The 15,727-nt window shown below is 37.6% G+C and overlaps 1 protein-coding gene across 3 annotated transcripts in view; it reads right to left on the bottom strand.

Annotated features, from left to right (window-relative positions):
* Positions 1–15,727, bottom strand: part of arb2a (ARB2 cotranscriptional regulator A) — a 143,932-nt gene that overhangs the window by 62,535 nt on the left and 65,670 nt on the right. For all 3 annotated transcript variants that reach the window (XM_014012515.1, XM_014012517.1, XM_014012516.1), the window contains exon 8: positions 10,378–10,497. In XM_014012515.1, the coding sequence (XP_013867969.1) occupies positions 10,378–10,497 (120 nt within the window). The remainder of the gene's footprint in view (positions 1–10,377; positions 10,498–15,727) is intronic.

Raw genomic sequence — 15,727 nt, forward strand, 5'->3', positions numbered from 1 at the left:
GTATGTATGTATGTGTGTGTGTGTGTGTGTGTGTGTGTGTGTGTGTGTGTGTGTTTGTGTGTGTGTGTTCAGAATTCAGAAAAAAATATTTCAATGAAAAAAATAACAAATAAAAAAAAATCACCCAAACCATATATACAGTAAATTTAGTGCAACATGTAATTTAACTCTGAGTCTAGACATTATAAAATCATTGTTAGGATCGAAGGAATGTTTGATCATTTGATTTTTGAAAAAATAAAAAAATAAAAAACTAATCAAGACTCACCATTTCTGATCAACTCAGCTGCTGAAAAGAAATCTAACTAATGAAATATTTAAAATGTATATGGCAATGATAAAAGTGATGGTATAAAGGATCTTTTTGTTACACACTGATTAAAACAAATCAAAGTTGAAATAAAGTGCAGTGGGATGTCCACTTTAGGCAGTAATTCGGGATTTTTTTAAAACTGCATTAACTATGCATATGCAAATTACTTTTTAAGTATGCATATTTTTTAAAAAATCCAAAACGGTGTGCACACACTATAAATGTTTAATCTCATAAAACCAGTGTACATTCTCTCATTGTTTTTACTTGAGTTTCTTGAATAGAAGTACACGCAAAAGGAATGGTGAGACAGGTGTAGACTGATTTTTTTTTTTACTTTCTGTTTTAAACTTCAGAGAAAAATAAAGCCGAATTATTATCACACAGGCTCAAAAGTTTTTTTTTCTTTATCTGCTGCGACTCCTAGTTGCCCCTGTTTCTTTTCCCTTTTCCTCTCTCTCTCCCTCTCTCTCCATGTCAGTTGCTCTCTCTTCCTCCGGCAGGTCTGATATGCCAGAGCTGCAGCTGAACTCTGAGTAGCACTGTCTCCGGGAAAAAAAACAAAAAAAAAAAAACAAAGTGATCAATGTGAGAAGGCACGGGGCGCTCACGGACAGGCCAATCAATGGTGGAAAGAACCTTGCCCAGGGCCTTATGCAAATGGAAGCACGTCCTGTAACCTCAGGAGTGAACATGCGCACTAGATCAATGGGACGAGGGTAGAACCTTACAGCAAGATCAGCTTCAGCCAGTAAATATGTAATGATGAATCCCTCAAGATTTAACTGAACTCAAATGAACTTCATCTACCTTGGTGTCTTATATCACAAAAAGGCGAATGAGACCTTGTTTTAAAGAGGTGGGATAGATGGTGGGTGGAGCAGGACAAGAGAGATGAGACGGTCTTTGCAGAGCGAGTCATGCACTGAGGACAGATGGGTTTTGCACTTTTATTTCACGATGAAGATTAAAAAAAGATACAGGAAAACAAACAGGTGAGAGAAGAATTATGAATAGTCACCTCAACAATACTTTGAGATGTAATGATTTTCAATTATATCACCATAGCAACATCTTTGTGTTTTGAAAAAAAAAAAAATATATATATATGTTGGTAGCTGTGACGGCCCAATGAAAGCTTTCTTGGCCATTTAGTACTGTGGATGGTGAGCTCAAGGACAAGACAAGACCAACTATTCTGAATGAAGCTTTGATATTCCTGGAATGTTGCACTAAAATCTGCCAATTTGAAGCAATTTCTTTATGAGACATAACTGCCAGTAAGCTGAATGTCATATTGAAAATGACAGATGGCAAATTAATTAGATAGAAATTAGACAGAATTGTATCTCTAGTTAATATTACAAATATGATATAGAAAATAAATTCAAATTATAAAAAGAGCAGGAGAAAGGAAGTCATTACATACAATTATATGAATCTAAATATTAGAAATAATAACTCACATGGGAAGTAAAACCTCATGTATATTGAGTCATCCAGCACTAAAAGAGGTTTGATCAAACTTAAATGATAAAAAAACAAACACATTGCTCGTTTCTTTAAACTGTGCGAGTTCTGTAGTTGTCAGGAAAGTGTTACGCCAACAAAACAAGCCATGAAAAGAAAAAAATATTCAATACATATTATTTTTAACAAAAATACAAAATGAATGCAAAAAATGCATAATTGCTTCAATAATAATTTCAGTACTTTAGTAAGAAAAGGTAAGCTAATACTTATCAATTAACTGCAACAAGTCAGAGAAAGATGCAAAACAGGGTTAACAAAGACACTATTAAAACAATCAGATTAAAACAAGGGATTGGGCATAATAAGGTGGGAAATCTAAAAAGGGTAAAAAAAAATAAATCAGTGGGTGGAAATAATGTCCTGTAATCTTGATCGTCTTGGACTGAGCATAATTATTAAATGAAATCAAATGTTTGTCTAATCAATCAAACTCTACCAAACAAGTTAACAAGAATCTCACACAAATTATTGTTTTTTCCCCTTGATAAAGAGGGAATAGCACTAGAGAGACAAGACATGAGTAAACTATTTTCAATCCCCCTCTCCACTCCTAACACCACAAATGCAATCTAGAAACCAAAGATGCTCCTGAAACATAGAGAGAAACACCAACAAAGGTGAGAATAATGGCGACATATTGAAGGGAATACTTCACAAAGCCTATTGTGCGAGTATCCTTTTCAGACAGCAAACCCGCTGTAATTTGGTCTGCATCATCTGCCTCCAGTCACAATGCAGCACTACAGCTTTGAAATGGATGGCAAATGAAGGCCATTTGTACATAATCACAGCAGATAGAAGAATTCAGGAGCCCTACAATGTGTTGTTGAGGTGGAAAGAAAGACCTTGGTCTATCTATGGCAGCCAGTGCAGCTAAGGTTTGGACGTGAGGGAGGAGGAGGGGGGGGGGGGGTCTTTTTTCTAAAAACAAGCAAATCAATTCAAATCAAATCAGCTTGCTAGCCATGACATTTAAACAGTTCAATTTACATCCTTATGTTAAGAGGAGAGCTGCCCTCTAAGATCCTATTCATTCACAAAGAAATTAGACGGCTATATTTCAGCCGCTTAATAGAGCAAATATGCTGTGGCTGTTCTGAGGAAGAAACTATGCCTTCTCCTGGTGTACAAAGGGCCAGGCATTGTGTGTCATTATGAGCAGAGCACAAAAACACTGAGAGATAATGCACATAGAACGGACAGGAGTAGGAAACAGCACTGTGCACGATATTCATGCAGGACTGCATGCATGCGCAGATTAGTGCATGCTAAAACGCATGCACATGTGCATACACACACTTAAAGCTGATAGTGTATGTCCTGAGGGCTGCTGTCTTGCTGTGCAGGCTGGCAGACACTTTTGTCGTGGTCGTTCTTTTGTTTCACATCAAACAAAACGCCACGGCTTTGCATACGGCTCCGCTAATTTCTGCTAGTGTGACCCAGCCATTTATCATTGCCTCTCACCCTCTCCTCCTCTGCTCCCCTAACGTGGCTCTGATAGCTGCTCTCCACCAAGCTGTTCTGCTCAGGACGATAGTGGCTTCTCCAGGCAAGGGGCTGACACAAATGTGTGCATTTGTATTGTATAGGTTCACACACACACACACACACACACACACACACACACACGCACGCACGCACGCACGCACGCACGCACGCACGCACGCACGCACACACACACACACAAAATTAGGCAAGATCCGTACAATATGTGTGCAACCACTCGCAGATGCATCACAAACATAACCAGAAAACTGCACTACAACTGTATCGCTTGCAAGCCTGCCAGCTATGGAGAACCTTGAGATAAAAACAAACCAGAAGCTAAAGACAAGCTAGCACTTAGAGTTTTAAAGGCGGGTGAGACAAGCATACACCATTAGATGAGTGCTTTTTTTCAGGAGTTCCATATACAAGACTTTAGCTCTGATTTTGTCAACAAATATCTTTTTGTGTGGATAATAATGACCTCAGGTGAAGACTGCACTAGTTCTTAAGTAAAAAAAAAAAAGCTAAATGTAGAACATTTTTTCATACAAAAAGTAACAACTTGAACTTAGCTACTTGTTAAATATGTAATTAATATAGGTATATAATACACATATTTTTCAACATAATACATTTATGGTTATTCTGTAACAAGATTAAGGTACAAATACCACTGTGCTGAATTTGCTAAAATAATCAAATTAATAACGTCAGAACAGGAATCAACTTATTTAAAGTAATTTAAGATCATGTGAAAAAGCCAGACAACATAAAAAAAAGTTTTTGTTTTGTTTTGTTTTGTTTTTAATAATGCTCATTTGAGAATAGTTTCTGAGCATGGTTGGAACCAACCTGCCTGGAGGATCACCTCAAATGAAGGTCAAAGTCAAAGAGATAAATAGAAGCAGAGAAACCAAACAAAAAAAGAGCAATGTAGATTTTAAAAACTCTTGTTGATTTGATGTCTTTAGTTTTACAATAAAGTCAGCAGCGATATTATAAATGGAAGTTTGAAAGCTAAAGAATGACTTTGTAAACCAAGTTAAAATGACACTGACTTTATGAAGAGAAATAAAAAAATCCACACTTTTAAACCATAGAGAGAGAGAGAGANGAGAGAGAGAGAGAGAGAGAGAGAGAGAGAGAGAGAGAGAGAGAGAGAGAGAGAGAGAGAGAAAGAGAGTAAACACACAAAACAAGTATAACTTTTGTCAACTTATAGTGCAACGTGAAACTATGATAATCACATTAAAGTATACTGTAGAAATGAAGTCCTCAATGAGTAGAATAAAACCTCCATATCTACATCTGACACCTGCCACAACACACAATTGCTTACACAAACAAACTCAAGGATGGCAAAGAAACGCCTGCATATATTTGTTACAAATTGAAACAGATGGCGTTATACATATAACGTGTAGACAGCTTTTCAGTGGACAAATATACTAGATGTATAGTGTGTTCACATAAGATACTTAAAATCTGTAACTATGTTTCTGAAGAGCTGCTGTGGCGGCTGGCTGGTTGTCTGGTTGGCACCCACACATTTGTGTACTGGGAGACAGATGCATTCTTACATAAGATCTTATATAATGATGCCCTGTTCCATCCAATAAGAGTGCTCCTTTTTTCACTTTAACAGGAAGGTTGCAGAAGGTTAGACTATCACTCCTCAACAAAAACGCCATCACCACTCAGTGATGAAAAAAAAACGAGTTGACAAGTTGAGCAGATGGAGACATGAATGCAGAGTCCTCAGTGTTGGTATGAGATTTTGGACCCAAATTACAAACTGGCACAAGGAGTTCTCAGGAGTAACTAAAATACTTTATTGAATAAACAAAAGAAAAGGCTGACGTGCAAGAACAATTTACAAAATCTTGACGGGGCACACACAGGACATTAATGAAATGTTCAAGTGGAAATGAAAAGAAACTAAATATATAAGGCTAGGCTGATGAGGTACTGAAGACACCTGAACTAATTACAGCTTGGGAACAGGTGAGAGTGGCAGGCTGACTAGTAAATAACTGGATAAGCTGACTGAGGGAGAGATGGGGAAAAACACTAGCTGTGTTGAAATGTATTCAGATTAAATAATCTGGATGTATTTATTTGTAAGGGAACAAAATTAACACAAATGTTCTGTGTCTTCTGAGCTCCCAGAATGGACCCATGCAAGGTTTAAGGGTGTAGATTTCAATCCATGCAGTGTTCCTACATTTTTGACAATCAAGGTGTTCGATAATTTTGAGCTCTTTCAAAGTTTCTAATAGAAATATATCGCCAACCAACCAACCAATTTTATTTCTGCAACATATTAGCATTGAGCCAGGCAAAAATACATCAGGTTGACATTGGGTGAACATTCACAGTCAGGTGAATTTTCCACAGCCAGAATAACATGATTAGAATAAGTGTTTAAATGCACAAAGTTCAGATTATCAATTGACATAAAACACCCCTCTCATTTGGATTACAAATTTCTTTAAATTGAGTTGAATCAGATCAGAATAGATTTAATAGGGCATTAACACAACACTTTTTAAATTCTGATTGGCCGTTTATTCTGATTACTAATGTTCATGCAAATATTGATCTGGTGAGAACTGAACACACATTAGGATCCAAAAAAAAAACACAATCACAAGAAAAATAGATCAAATCACAAACAAAAAGTAAACAAAATACACATATCCTGACCTTACCCACTCTGTACCTTCTGCTTAACCTATAAGGCAAAGACTTTCTAGCTTAAAGGACTTTTTTTTAGGTGGGGCTGTATGCAGTACTTCTGAGCAGTTGTTATCTTACCTGCACTTAGATAGCTTTCAGTTTGGAGAATCAGGAAGGGTTGTAATGGGTGAGTACAATCACTTTGGGGAAAAAAAGAGCTTTCTAAGAGCAAATTTCAATAATTTCTACTGGGACAGCTTCAACCCAGTAGTAGAAAGATCACCCTTCAGTTTGAAGCTCAGTTCATTTAATCCCCAGCTCCAGCAGTGTACTAAAGTGTACTTGAGTGTGAAACTGCACCTCCACTGCCCCCAAAATGTTGTCTGGTGTATGAGTGAAAAAAATAAAAGTGCTCTTTATAAAGTTTAAACTTTGCAGAACCAAGAAAAGGTGTTGTATATCGTAGGCATGAACATTTTTATTCATGATATAAAACAAATTAAGCCTGAAGGAAAAAAATCTAAAAAATTTCAAGTAACGCATGGCATGGATTGCTACATTACACATTGAATTAGGTAGCTTTGTGGACCAGAAGTGCCTAACAAAGCCCATTTTGCAGTTTTCAAATTTCCAACGAGACCAGTCCTCAATGCAAAAAACAAGTCTGAAGCAAAAATGATGCAGAGTAAAAAGTAACAGCAAAAAAAAATTAGCTTGAACCTCAATGACATTTTTGAGGTATGAGTTGTTTTAAATGTTAAAACTTTCTTCTCAAGCTGTATCCAGAAAAGCAGTTATAATGTAAACAGAAACTTAAACAAGGGTGGCTTTTTGATGTCTTTGGCATGTGACTGAAATTGGGGCACAGAAAAAGAGAGCGAGTTCAAAACCATCATGAAATTCTTTATATTTTTCAGGAGTTATAAGAATAATCATGTTAAAACTTAATAACCAAATTGAGTAAAAATTATTTATGCATCTTTTTTTTAATTTTACATATGAGAGAGCTAAAGAGAAGAACTAAGAAGGAACAGGCTGGCCGAGCATCAACACAGATGTCAGAAAAGACTACAAAGTCTAAGACAGAGACAGAGAGGGCAGAAATGGATGGACTGAATGTTTGATCGCTTATGACTGATACAAAGTGAAAAAGATGGAGGCAAAGTAAAGAAGGAATGAAGCAGCCTTCCCTGGCAGCCTTAAACTCTTTTTTTTCTTGTGCTCCTATTCAAAGGCAGTTAGTTAGCCTTTGATGTATCTATAATTAGTCAGTACACACTGTGAAGTGTTTAAAAAGAATCAAATTGCACTGAAACACTTGAGCGCTCCAAACAGTGGCTAACATGCTCTGCAGCAAGGGGAGCAAGCAGGAGAAATTAATGCTGGGCCTTTTGATGTGCTTGATCAGAAACGTATTTATTAACTGCAAAGGGGAACAGTAATTAACCCACAGACAGCTTGTTTTCTCTGGGTCTTTTCGTGTGTCAAATGGTTCATCCCACAAGGCTCTACTCGCCATTTGCCAGCTTGTGCGCACACACTTCCTATCCTATCCCACTGGAATACTTCCTCCTCAATTAAGTAAACTGTGTGCATGTGTATGTATATGTGTGTGGGTGTATTGGCTTAAAAACATACGCTTATGAATATCATAATGCACAGCAACAACAAAATGAAATGTATAACAGCTGATTTACGCATGCGTCCACTGCAGATTGAAACATTGTTAAACATTTGTTTTTGATTAAAAGAAAAAAGTCCACAAATGTTCAAAAATGCAATAGGTCTACAAAATAGTGCAATAGTACAGTTAATGTAGTACTAGTGCTAAATTAATTTGTCTTATTGTAAAGGTGGAAGAGGTCAGAGACTTTTAACTCAATTATCACTAAGAGAAACCTATTTGCAATATCATTATGTTATTTTGACCATATTTCATGTAATATGTTACATATTTAAAAATGCACATACTGTATATACATGTTTACAAAAGGGTTTTTTAATATACCAAGGATGTCAAGTACAAGAAAGCTGTTGGAAACTCATTGAGGCCTTTGCATGAACACATAGACATATGCAGAGACAAAGAGAGGGAATGAATCTGAAGCAGGCACAGAGAGACAGAAAAATACAAACAGACAGAATAGCTAGTCATCGTCACACAGTGAGAGAGCCCAGGAGATTGTGAGGCTGTCACAGACAAAACACTGCATGAATATTTAGTAGTCAAATTAAAATTACAAAATACAAAACAAAACAAAAAAAATGGAGAAAAAATGGTGCAGGTGAAAGAAAAATACAGAATATATTCCTGGAAACACCAGAGGGACAAGCCCTCCTTACTAGCCGCATGCTCATTGCATTTCTTGCCTCCTCCATTTCCCCCAAAGAAAAGAAGAAAGATACGTTTCACATAACGTGAAATAAAAAATAAAAAAACAAAAAAACCTAGTCATAGATTCGCCATATCAAAAAATAAAAATAAAACTAAGCAAACTAACCATGCCCAGCTCCTAAAACATGGACATACTTTCAAACACAAATAGTATATTGTGCTAGTTAGAAGCTAATTCAGAAGGAGTTCCTTGCAGTAATAATATTTTAAATCCCACCACAGAAACACATCAAGTTACAAATATAGCTGGCACTGTGCCAAGGTGGCTATATACAAATGATAATTGGGATATCAGGTATCCAAGGTAAATTAGTATTCATATAATTTTAAAATATGGCATTTTATTGACTACAACGGTTTACTACTCATGGGAATTTTCATTTATTTGTGGTAAATTATTTAAATAAATGATACAAAAGACCACTAATTCACAGGCCGAACTGAAAGAAGACTGCCTGGACTGATCAGTTGTTTTTCTATTACACAAAATGGATAGTGAGAATTATGAGCATTGTAGTCTGGGATCCACATGGCAACAAAATGTACAATGGAAGAAAGCAAATAAAGGCAGTGAGCAGCGCTCCATCCACCTACATATTATCTCCTTATACAATACACTTTCAACCTAGAACTGGGATACCCTGTTTAAGAAACAAAGTCATGTAACATAGGTGGAATTTGGGTGTGAGGTGTGAGAGATCTATTGCTAAAAAAGAGGGCAGTTACAATGCTTAGGTGGTGAGTAGCTATGAATAGAACCAGAGTTGAAGCCCATGTTACACATGGCACCAGTCACACCACATATAAACAGCTTTTTTCAAGAAAACATGACAAAGGATTTAAGGTGATGGGTTAGCCTCCAGGTTTTCAGATCTCAGTCCCATAGACGTCAATGAAAAAGGCTGAAATCACAAGTCAGAACCATGACTTGAAAGACTTCAAGTATCTGCTGCTAGCATCTTAATTATTGTTATGACAGGGTGCATTCAGAGGTCTGGGTGAAGTCTGTGACTCTATGCATCAGAGCTGCTTTGGCAGCTCAGTGAGACCTGCAATTTTTGTTTTAATACATTAGCTAATAATCAGTCTATGATATTATTGCATTTATATATTTGAGTGATTAACCTAGCTTTGAACTGAAAGTGAATTCAAACATAAACACTACTACTACTTAACATGACTAAGGGTTACCATACCTTGGTCAAAAAATAAAGTAAATAAATCCTGAATGCACACTAAACTGTTATCTTAACATTTTGCAATTCTGAATAAAGTCATAACAAACAAAATGAGGATGATGATGTTTTTTAAAATCCTAGACATCAGAATCAAGAAAAATAAAATTAAAATAATTATTTCCATGACCCACAATACACAGACTGTAGGCTCATTTTGCTGAAATGTAAGGTTACAAAGCCAAGATTCTGGCTAAACTCCCCACACCAATAGCCCCCTGTGAACCATTAATTCTGTCTAATCCACATCCCTCCCACCAATATTCTACCTATCCAATGTCTCTCTCCTGGCCCAGAGTTCTACAAGCTTTACAAAAGATTGAGTTTAAAAGCAGTTAATGCACATCCCCAGGTTTCTTTATCCAGAACTTTGTTTTCCCCGTTTTGATTCTGTTCTTGATGTGAAAAGCAGAATCTAAAAAAGAAGGATAAAGCGTCCCATTGATTTCTCAGAGGCAGCACTTTTATAAAGAACATAAACATATTTTATTTTCTGTTGTTTCACTATTTTTTTCACTGGTGCCTGTATTTTAAAGCTGAACAGTGCCTAGGAAGTTTGTAGATATGTCTATGTTTAGGTAATTTTTGGATTTTTGTTTTAATTCTAAAGATGGTTTTCACATGTAAGGTTTTTTTTTCAGTTTATAGATGAATTAGTATTTGTGAATGTCTCAATAAGCCCATTGGTTGGTGGGAGGTAAAATGTTTTATTAGAAAACTGAGTCACTCACCAACTCAACAAAAGACAGGCCTCCATAGCTGTGGGCCATGATAAAGACATTCTTGGCAGCAGCTTTGGACACAAAGTAGTCCCACACGTAGAGCACATGATCCTCAGAGGAACCATTGTCCTGTAAGACAAAAAAAGGTAAATAAATAAAAAATAAAAATTTATCATATCAATAAAAAAAATCAACCAATGAAAATGAAGTAACAATAGAGTTATTTAAACTCTGTTACTGTCCGAGTTCCAAGACATCAAATCCGGAACCCTATAGGCAACCAAAAAGAGATAAATACAGAAAAAAATGTGCTGTTAGCCTAAGGTGATTTGAACAAAGAACCACACTTCAACAGATCAATAAGTCTTGCATATTGCAAATGCCCCAAATGTAAAACTCAATAGTGAGGATGACATAACATTTAAATCTTAATTTGTACCCTACTGCTGAATCGATGCTCCATCTAAACACAAGTAGAGGCATAATGGGAAGACACTAAGGGAAGGTCAAAAAGAAAAGGAAAAAAATCAACCAACAACAGGTAAACAAAAATAAAATAAACGAGACATACAAAAAAAAAAAAACACAGAGGCATATTCACCATCACAAAAGAAGCCACCTGTCAATGTGCTCTTATCACATTAATCTGTATGTATACAGTTGCTAAGGCATGCAGGTTCTCATGTAACTAGAAGACATGTTTAATTAACCTAAGATGTAAGTGCTTACCCAGGGCTGCAGAGAACAATAGTAAAAAGTACTGGCCAGAAAAGGGCAACCGTTAATGAACTTGCAACATTGATTCAAGGCTTTGATTTCCTATCAAACTGTCTGGTTCACAATAGAAATCAACAACACATACTCACAAGAGGGTGTTGCGCGCATGGAGCCCTGTTGACTAGGAACACCTGTGTCCTCAACTGCAGATCTACACTATATTGTAGACGTGCAGAATGCAAACTTGATAGCAAAAATGCACACAAACAGGTCTACATTTCTACTAATTAGCATGCATATACATTTAAAAAAAATACTTCAAAATAAACAAACACAAGGCCTGTGGAGAATTGAGCCTCATCTGTTAATTGAGTGTCAAATTGTTAAATGCGACTCAAAACAAATAATTAACAATATAACGTAAAGGACAAAGGGTGTCTCTTTAGAGACTACCCTGTTGGTTTCTATAAAGGTGATTGCATTTTAATAAGACAGCACAGTATAACAAAAAGATAATTGCTTTTACTTTTACTTCCTTAAAGGTGGTAATTGAGGAGAAAGTGAAAAAAATGCACGTACAGATAGACTACATAAAATATGGTTTATACTTTACTTTCAGAAGAAAGTAAGAAATCCTTTGATTTGATGAAATGTTTTGCTTGCCTGCATCTGTGTATACAAGTCTGTGTGTGCTTGTAGTATTTTATGATGTGCTGATGTGTATTTTTGTTGCAGTGTTTGTCTAGAAGTAAATTAACCTGTCAGACTGTTTGTGTTTGTGGCAGATTAGCATTAGGGGGTTGTAGTGTCAGTGGCAACCTCAGTTCGCAGAGTGTGATGCAAGAGCGGGCAACTTTGCCCCTGCCTGCCCTTCTGCCGTCTGTGCAGTGCATTTATGTGAGTGCTTACGTGGATGCGCGTGCATATGTGCTTTTCGCTATGAGCGGAGTGGCTGGGTGAAGGAGGGTTGTCTGTCTGAAAGGCTACGACATCAAAGTACTTTGAAGTCTCCCTTCTTTCTCCTCCACCGTGTCACTATTTATCTGTGAGGTTTATTTCATTAGTCTGACTTCTTTCCTCACTGTCCCTCTCTCATTTATTTTCTACTCTTCTTCATTAATGCCACCTGCTTTTTTTTCTACACACTCCTTCTCTGTCCCCTACTCCAGTCACTCTTTAGTGCAAGGCATGACACGGGTTTTTTAACCCTCTTTAATAACTCAGTGCATGCCATCTATACTTCCTAAATGAACTCAAAATGAATGATGTTGGTCCTAGTGCAAGTTGGAGTCCACCAGAGCTGCCCCTTGTTTCTGTTCCTGTTTGTGGTGTTTATGGACATAATCTATAGAGAAGGGTGTGTCAGGATTGGGAACCCTTAGGGTCTTGTCTTTGCTTTTTGCAGATGATGTACTGTAGATCTGTTAGCGTCCCCAAGCCAGGACTTTCAGCGTGCACTGGGACAGTTCAAAATGAATTTTTAAGCAACTAGAATGATTGCCATCTTCTCTAAATCTGGGGCCATGGTTCTTAACCAGAAAAAAATGGTAGAATGCAGATGAAACTCTGCCCAAGTAGATGAATTCAAGAATTCGGGATCTTGTTCATCAGCGATAGTAGAACAGAGCGGGAGATGCATTGATAAGATTGTTGCACTGGGTCTGCTGTGATGAAGAAATAGCTCAATAGAAAAGAAAATCACTCAAATTTACTGGTTTGTCTACATTCCAACCCTTGCCTACGGTCAAGAGGTATGAATCATCACTAAAAGGATACAAGTGTTGAAATGGGCTTCCTAGGGTGGCCAGGCTCAGCCTTAGACTGGGTGAGGAACTCTGTCATCCAAGGGGAGTTTATAGAAGAGTAGCTGAGATGGTTCAGACATCTGAGGATGCCCCCTGGGTGCCTCCCTCTGGAGATTTTCTGGCCATGTCCAAATGGAAGGAGACCCCAGGGCAGACCCAGAACTTGCTGGAGGAATTATGTACCCTCTACAGGGGTGTCAAACTCCTGTCCTCAAGGGCCACTATCCTGCATGTTTTAGAGGTTTTCTTGCTCCAACACACCAGATTTTGATCGCTKGGTAATTAACAGGCTTCTGCCCAATTTGAAGAGTTAATTCAATCACTGAATCAGGTGTGTTGGAGCTGGAAAACCTCTAAAACATGCAGGATAGCGGCCCTCGAGGACTGGAGTTTGACACCCCTGCTCTATGACTTAGGAGCATCTTAGGAACACCCACTCCCCCTAAGAGGATCTGAAGAGTGCAACAAAATACCTAAATATCTATTTTTTTTCTTTCTCCTGGATCTGTTGCCTTTGTAACTCAATCACAGATAAGTGGCAGAAAATACATACACCCATAACAATGGATGGAAAGAAATACTGAACAGCCTCTCTCAGAAAATCGTTCCATGAAATAGCTGCAACTAAATGCTTCATTTGAGCTGCATCATGGCAAGAAGGCATGTCTGACCTGTCTTAAAAGGGTTTAATGAAAGGGGTAATAAGTGACAACTGAAAAAACTGCTGCATTATGTTATATTTTATTAGACTTTTTTCAGTTACAGATACAATAAATGTTTTAAAACATCTGCAAATGTCACTATATTCACTGCAATACTAATGTGCTCCTGACTCCTTCTACCGCTTTGCACATAAGTGCAATTGCTTATCCCCTTTGAAGCAGAACCAGTGTGGCTGACTACCTGGCATGGCACCATGCTGAATAATCTAAACAGCATTAGCATACTACTGCAATTATTTCTTGGGGTTAATTTGCTGAAAAGAAACATGCCCCCCTGTGAGACCAGTGCTCTGTCACCAGCTCTAGTGTAGTTTCGTAGTATGTTTCTCCAAAGTTTCTAAAGACACCCTGCATGTTTTTGTGGGTCTTGATTGTGTGTCCATCTGTTAGCTTTATCAGAACAGGAATATCACTGTACACACATTGCTATCTTTCTTTAACCTATCAGTGGACATTTGAGGATGAGAACTGTTTGTGAATGTGTTTACTAGATTTAAAGAAAGCCATAATCTTCTCTTAGTGCATATACAGTATTTACCAAATTTCCCTCTGGGATCAATATAATATTTTTGAATTTGAATTTGAATATAGATTTCTAATATACTATGTAGCCTAAACAGTTCCTAAGGCAAAACAGTCAACCAGAAGTTGACACGTATTGTAGCCAACACCAATCGGTCACTTAAGAGAACATTTTCAGATATTCCTATTAGCACATAATCATAAATAGATTATACAGGGAGTCAACAAACAGAAATGGGATTTTAGCCAAGTTTCTGCCATGTAATGAACAGAACACTGACTATGTGTCAAAAAAGAAAAAAGATAGCACTGCACTGAATGTGCCTAGTCGTTGTCAACTTTTAGGGTTGTTTCAATTTAGCACTTCGATTTACTTTAAAAACTCGAACTCCACTCAAAAAGCCATGCTTGACTGTGAATGCATCCTTGTGTGTGTGTGTGTGTGTGTGTGTGTGTGTGTGTGTGTGTGTGTGTGTGCGCACGCGCGTGCACCCTCACACACACATACAAATAGGCATGAACACAGAGCAAGCGTTACACACACACGCTCTTGTTCCTCAAAAGTAGTTTAGTCTAATGCTTGGCTTGTGTTTATTCACTGTAATGAGAAGCAGGGAGAGCTAAGAAGATGGAGTGCAACAGGAGCCAAAATAACAACACTTCCGCCAACATAAACCCAGTGTCTGACCAACGCAGGAAACAATGATTCTAACAACATCAACACACTCTGACAAACAACCAATTCAGACCTCCCTGCTCTCCTAAATGCTGGATCTCCTCAGTCACCTAAAAGACAGAAGACTTCAGAAAACAACTGAGGCAGTTGGAATTTCAAAGAAGACTGTGAGTAGCAATGACCGGAAAGCATCTAGTGGATGAGAGCCATTATACTTTTTTTGCAGTCCTTTACAAACCTTTCAGTGGGAGCCAAAAGTGTCAGGACAGTGTCACGGGATCCCTATACAGCTTTATTGGGTCTGGACTCGTTTGCTTGGGCAGTGCTGGTTTCAATCTTACAAAAACGTCGCTAAGCATTTCAAGGTGCTGCAGTGAGAACTAAAGTAGGAAAAGAAAGTAAATAAAGCAGAGATTGCATAAAAATATCCTCAAGTTCTTCCTTGTCGAGTATGAGAGAAACAAATTATTTAGATTACACAGAAGTTCTTTTTCTCACTGACTCACTTGTTTTTCACACAAATACACACACGCATAAACTGGCTGACCTATCTCTCAATCTCGCAGTCCCCTCGTGTGTTCAGGCCACACACTGAGTAAAGTGACTTGCAGCCTCAGTCATTACAGTCTTTAATATGTCAAGCTCAGCACAGAACAAGATTGTTTTCATTTGGTCTAATGATTAGGAATTAAATAAGCAATGTAGCTAATTACATGTTGGATATTAACAAAGAGGTTATTAGAATGAGTTAGTTTGTGTTTGTTCGTGCACAATTGCATTCTTGTCTCTTTGCATACAATTAAAAAGTGGTCCTGTAAGACACCTGTTTGCAATTGCATTCTAATCAATGTCTGGGACATGTAGTCCTTTGCCATCTCTCTCTCTCTCTCTCTCTCTCTCTCTCTCTCTCTCTCTCT

The sequence above is a fragment of the Austrofundulus limnaeus genome, unplaced genomic scaffold, assembly GCF_001266775.1.
Source record: "Austrofundulus limnaeus strain Quisiro unplaced genomic scaffold, Austrofundulus_limnaeus-1.0 Scaffold92, whole genome shotgun sequence".
In the NCBI taxonomy this organism is placed as follows: Eukaryota; Metazoa; Chordata; class Actinopteri; order Cyprinodontiformes; family Rivulidae; genus Austrofundulus; species Austrofundulus limnaeus.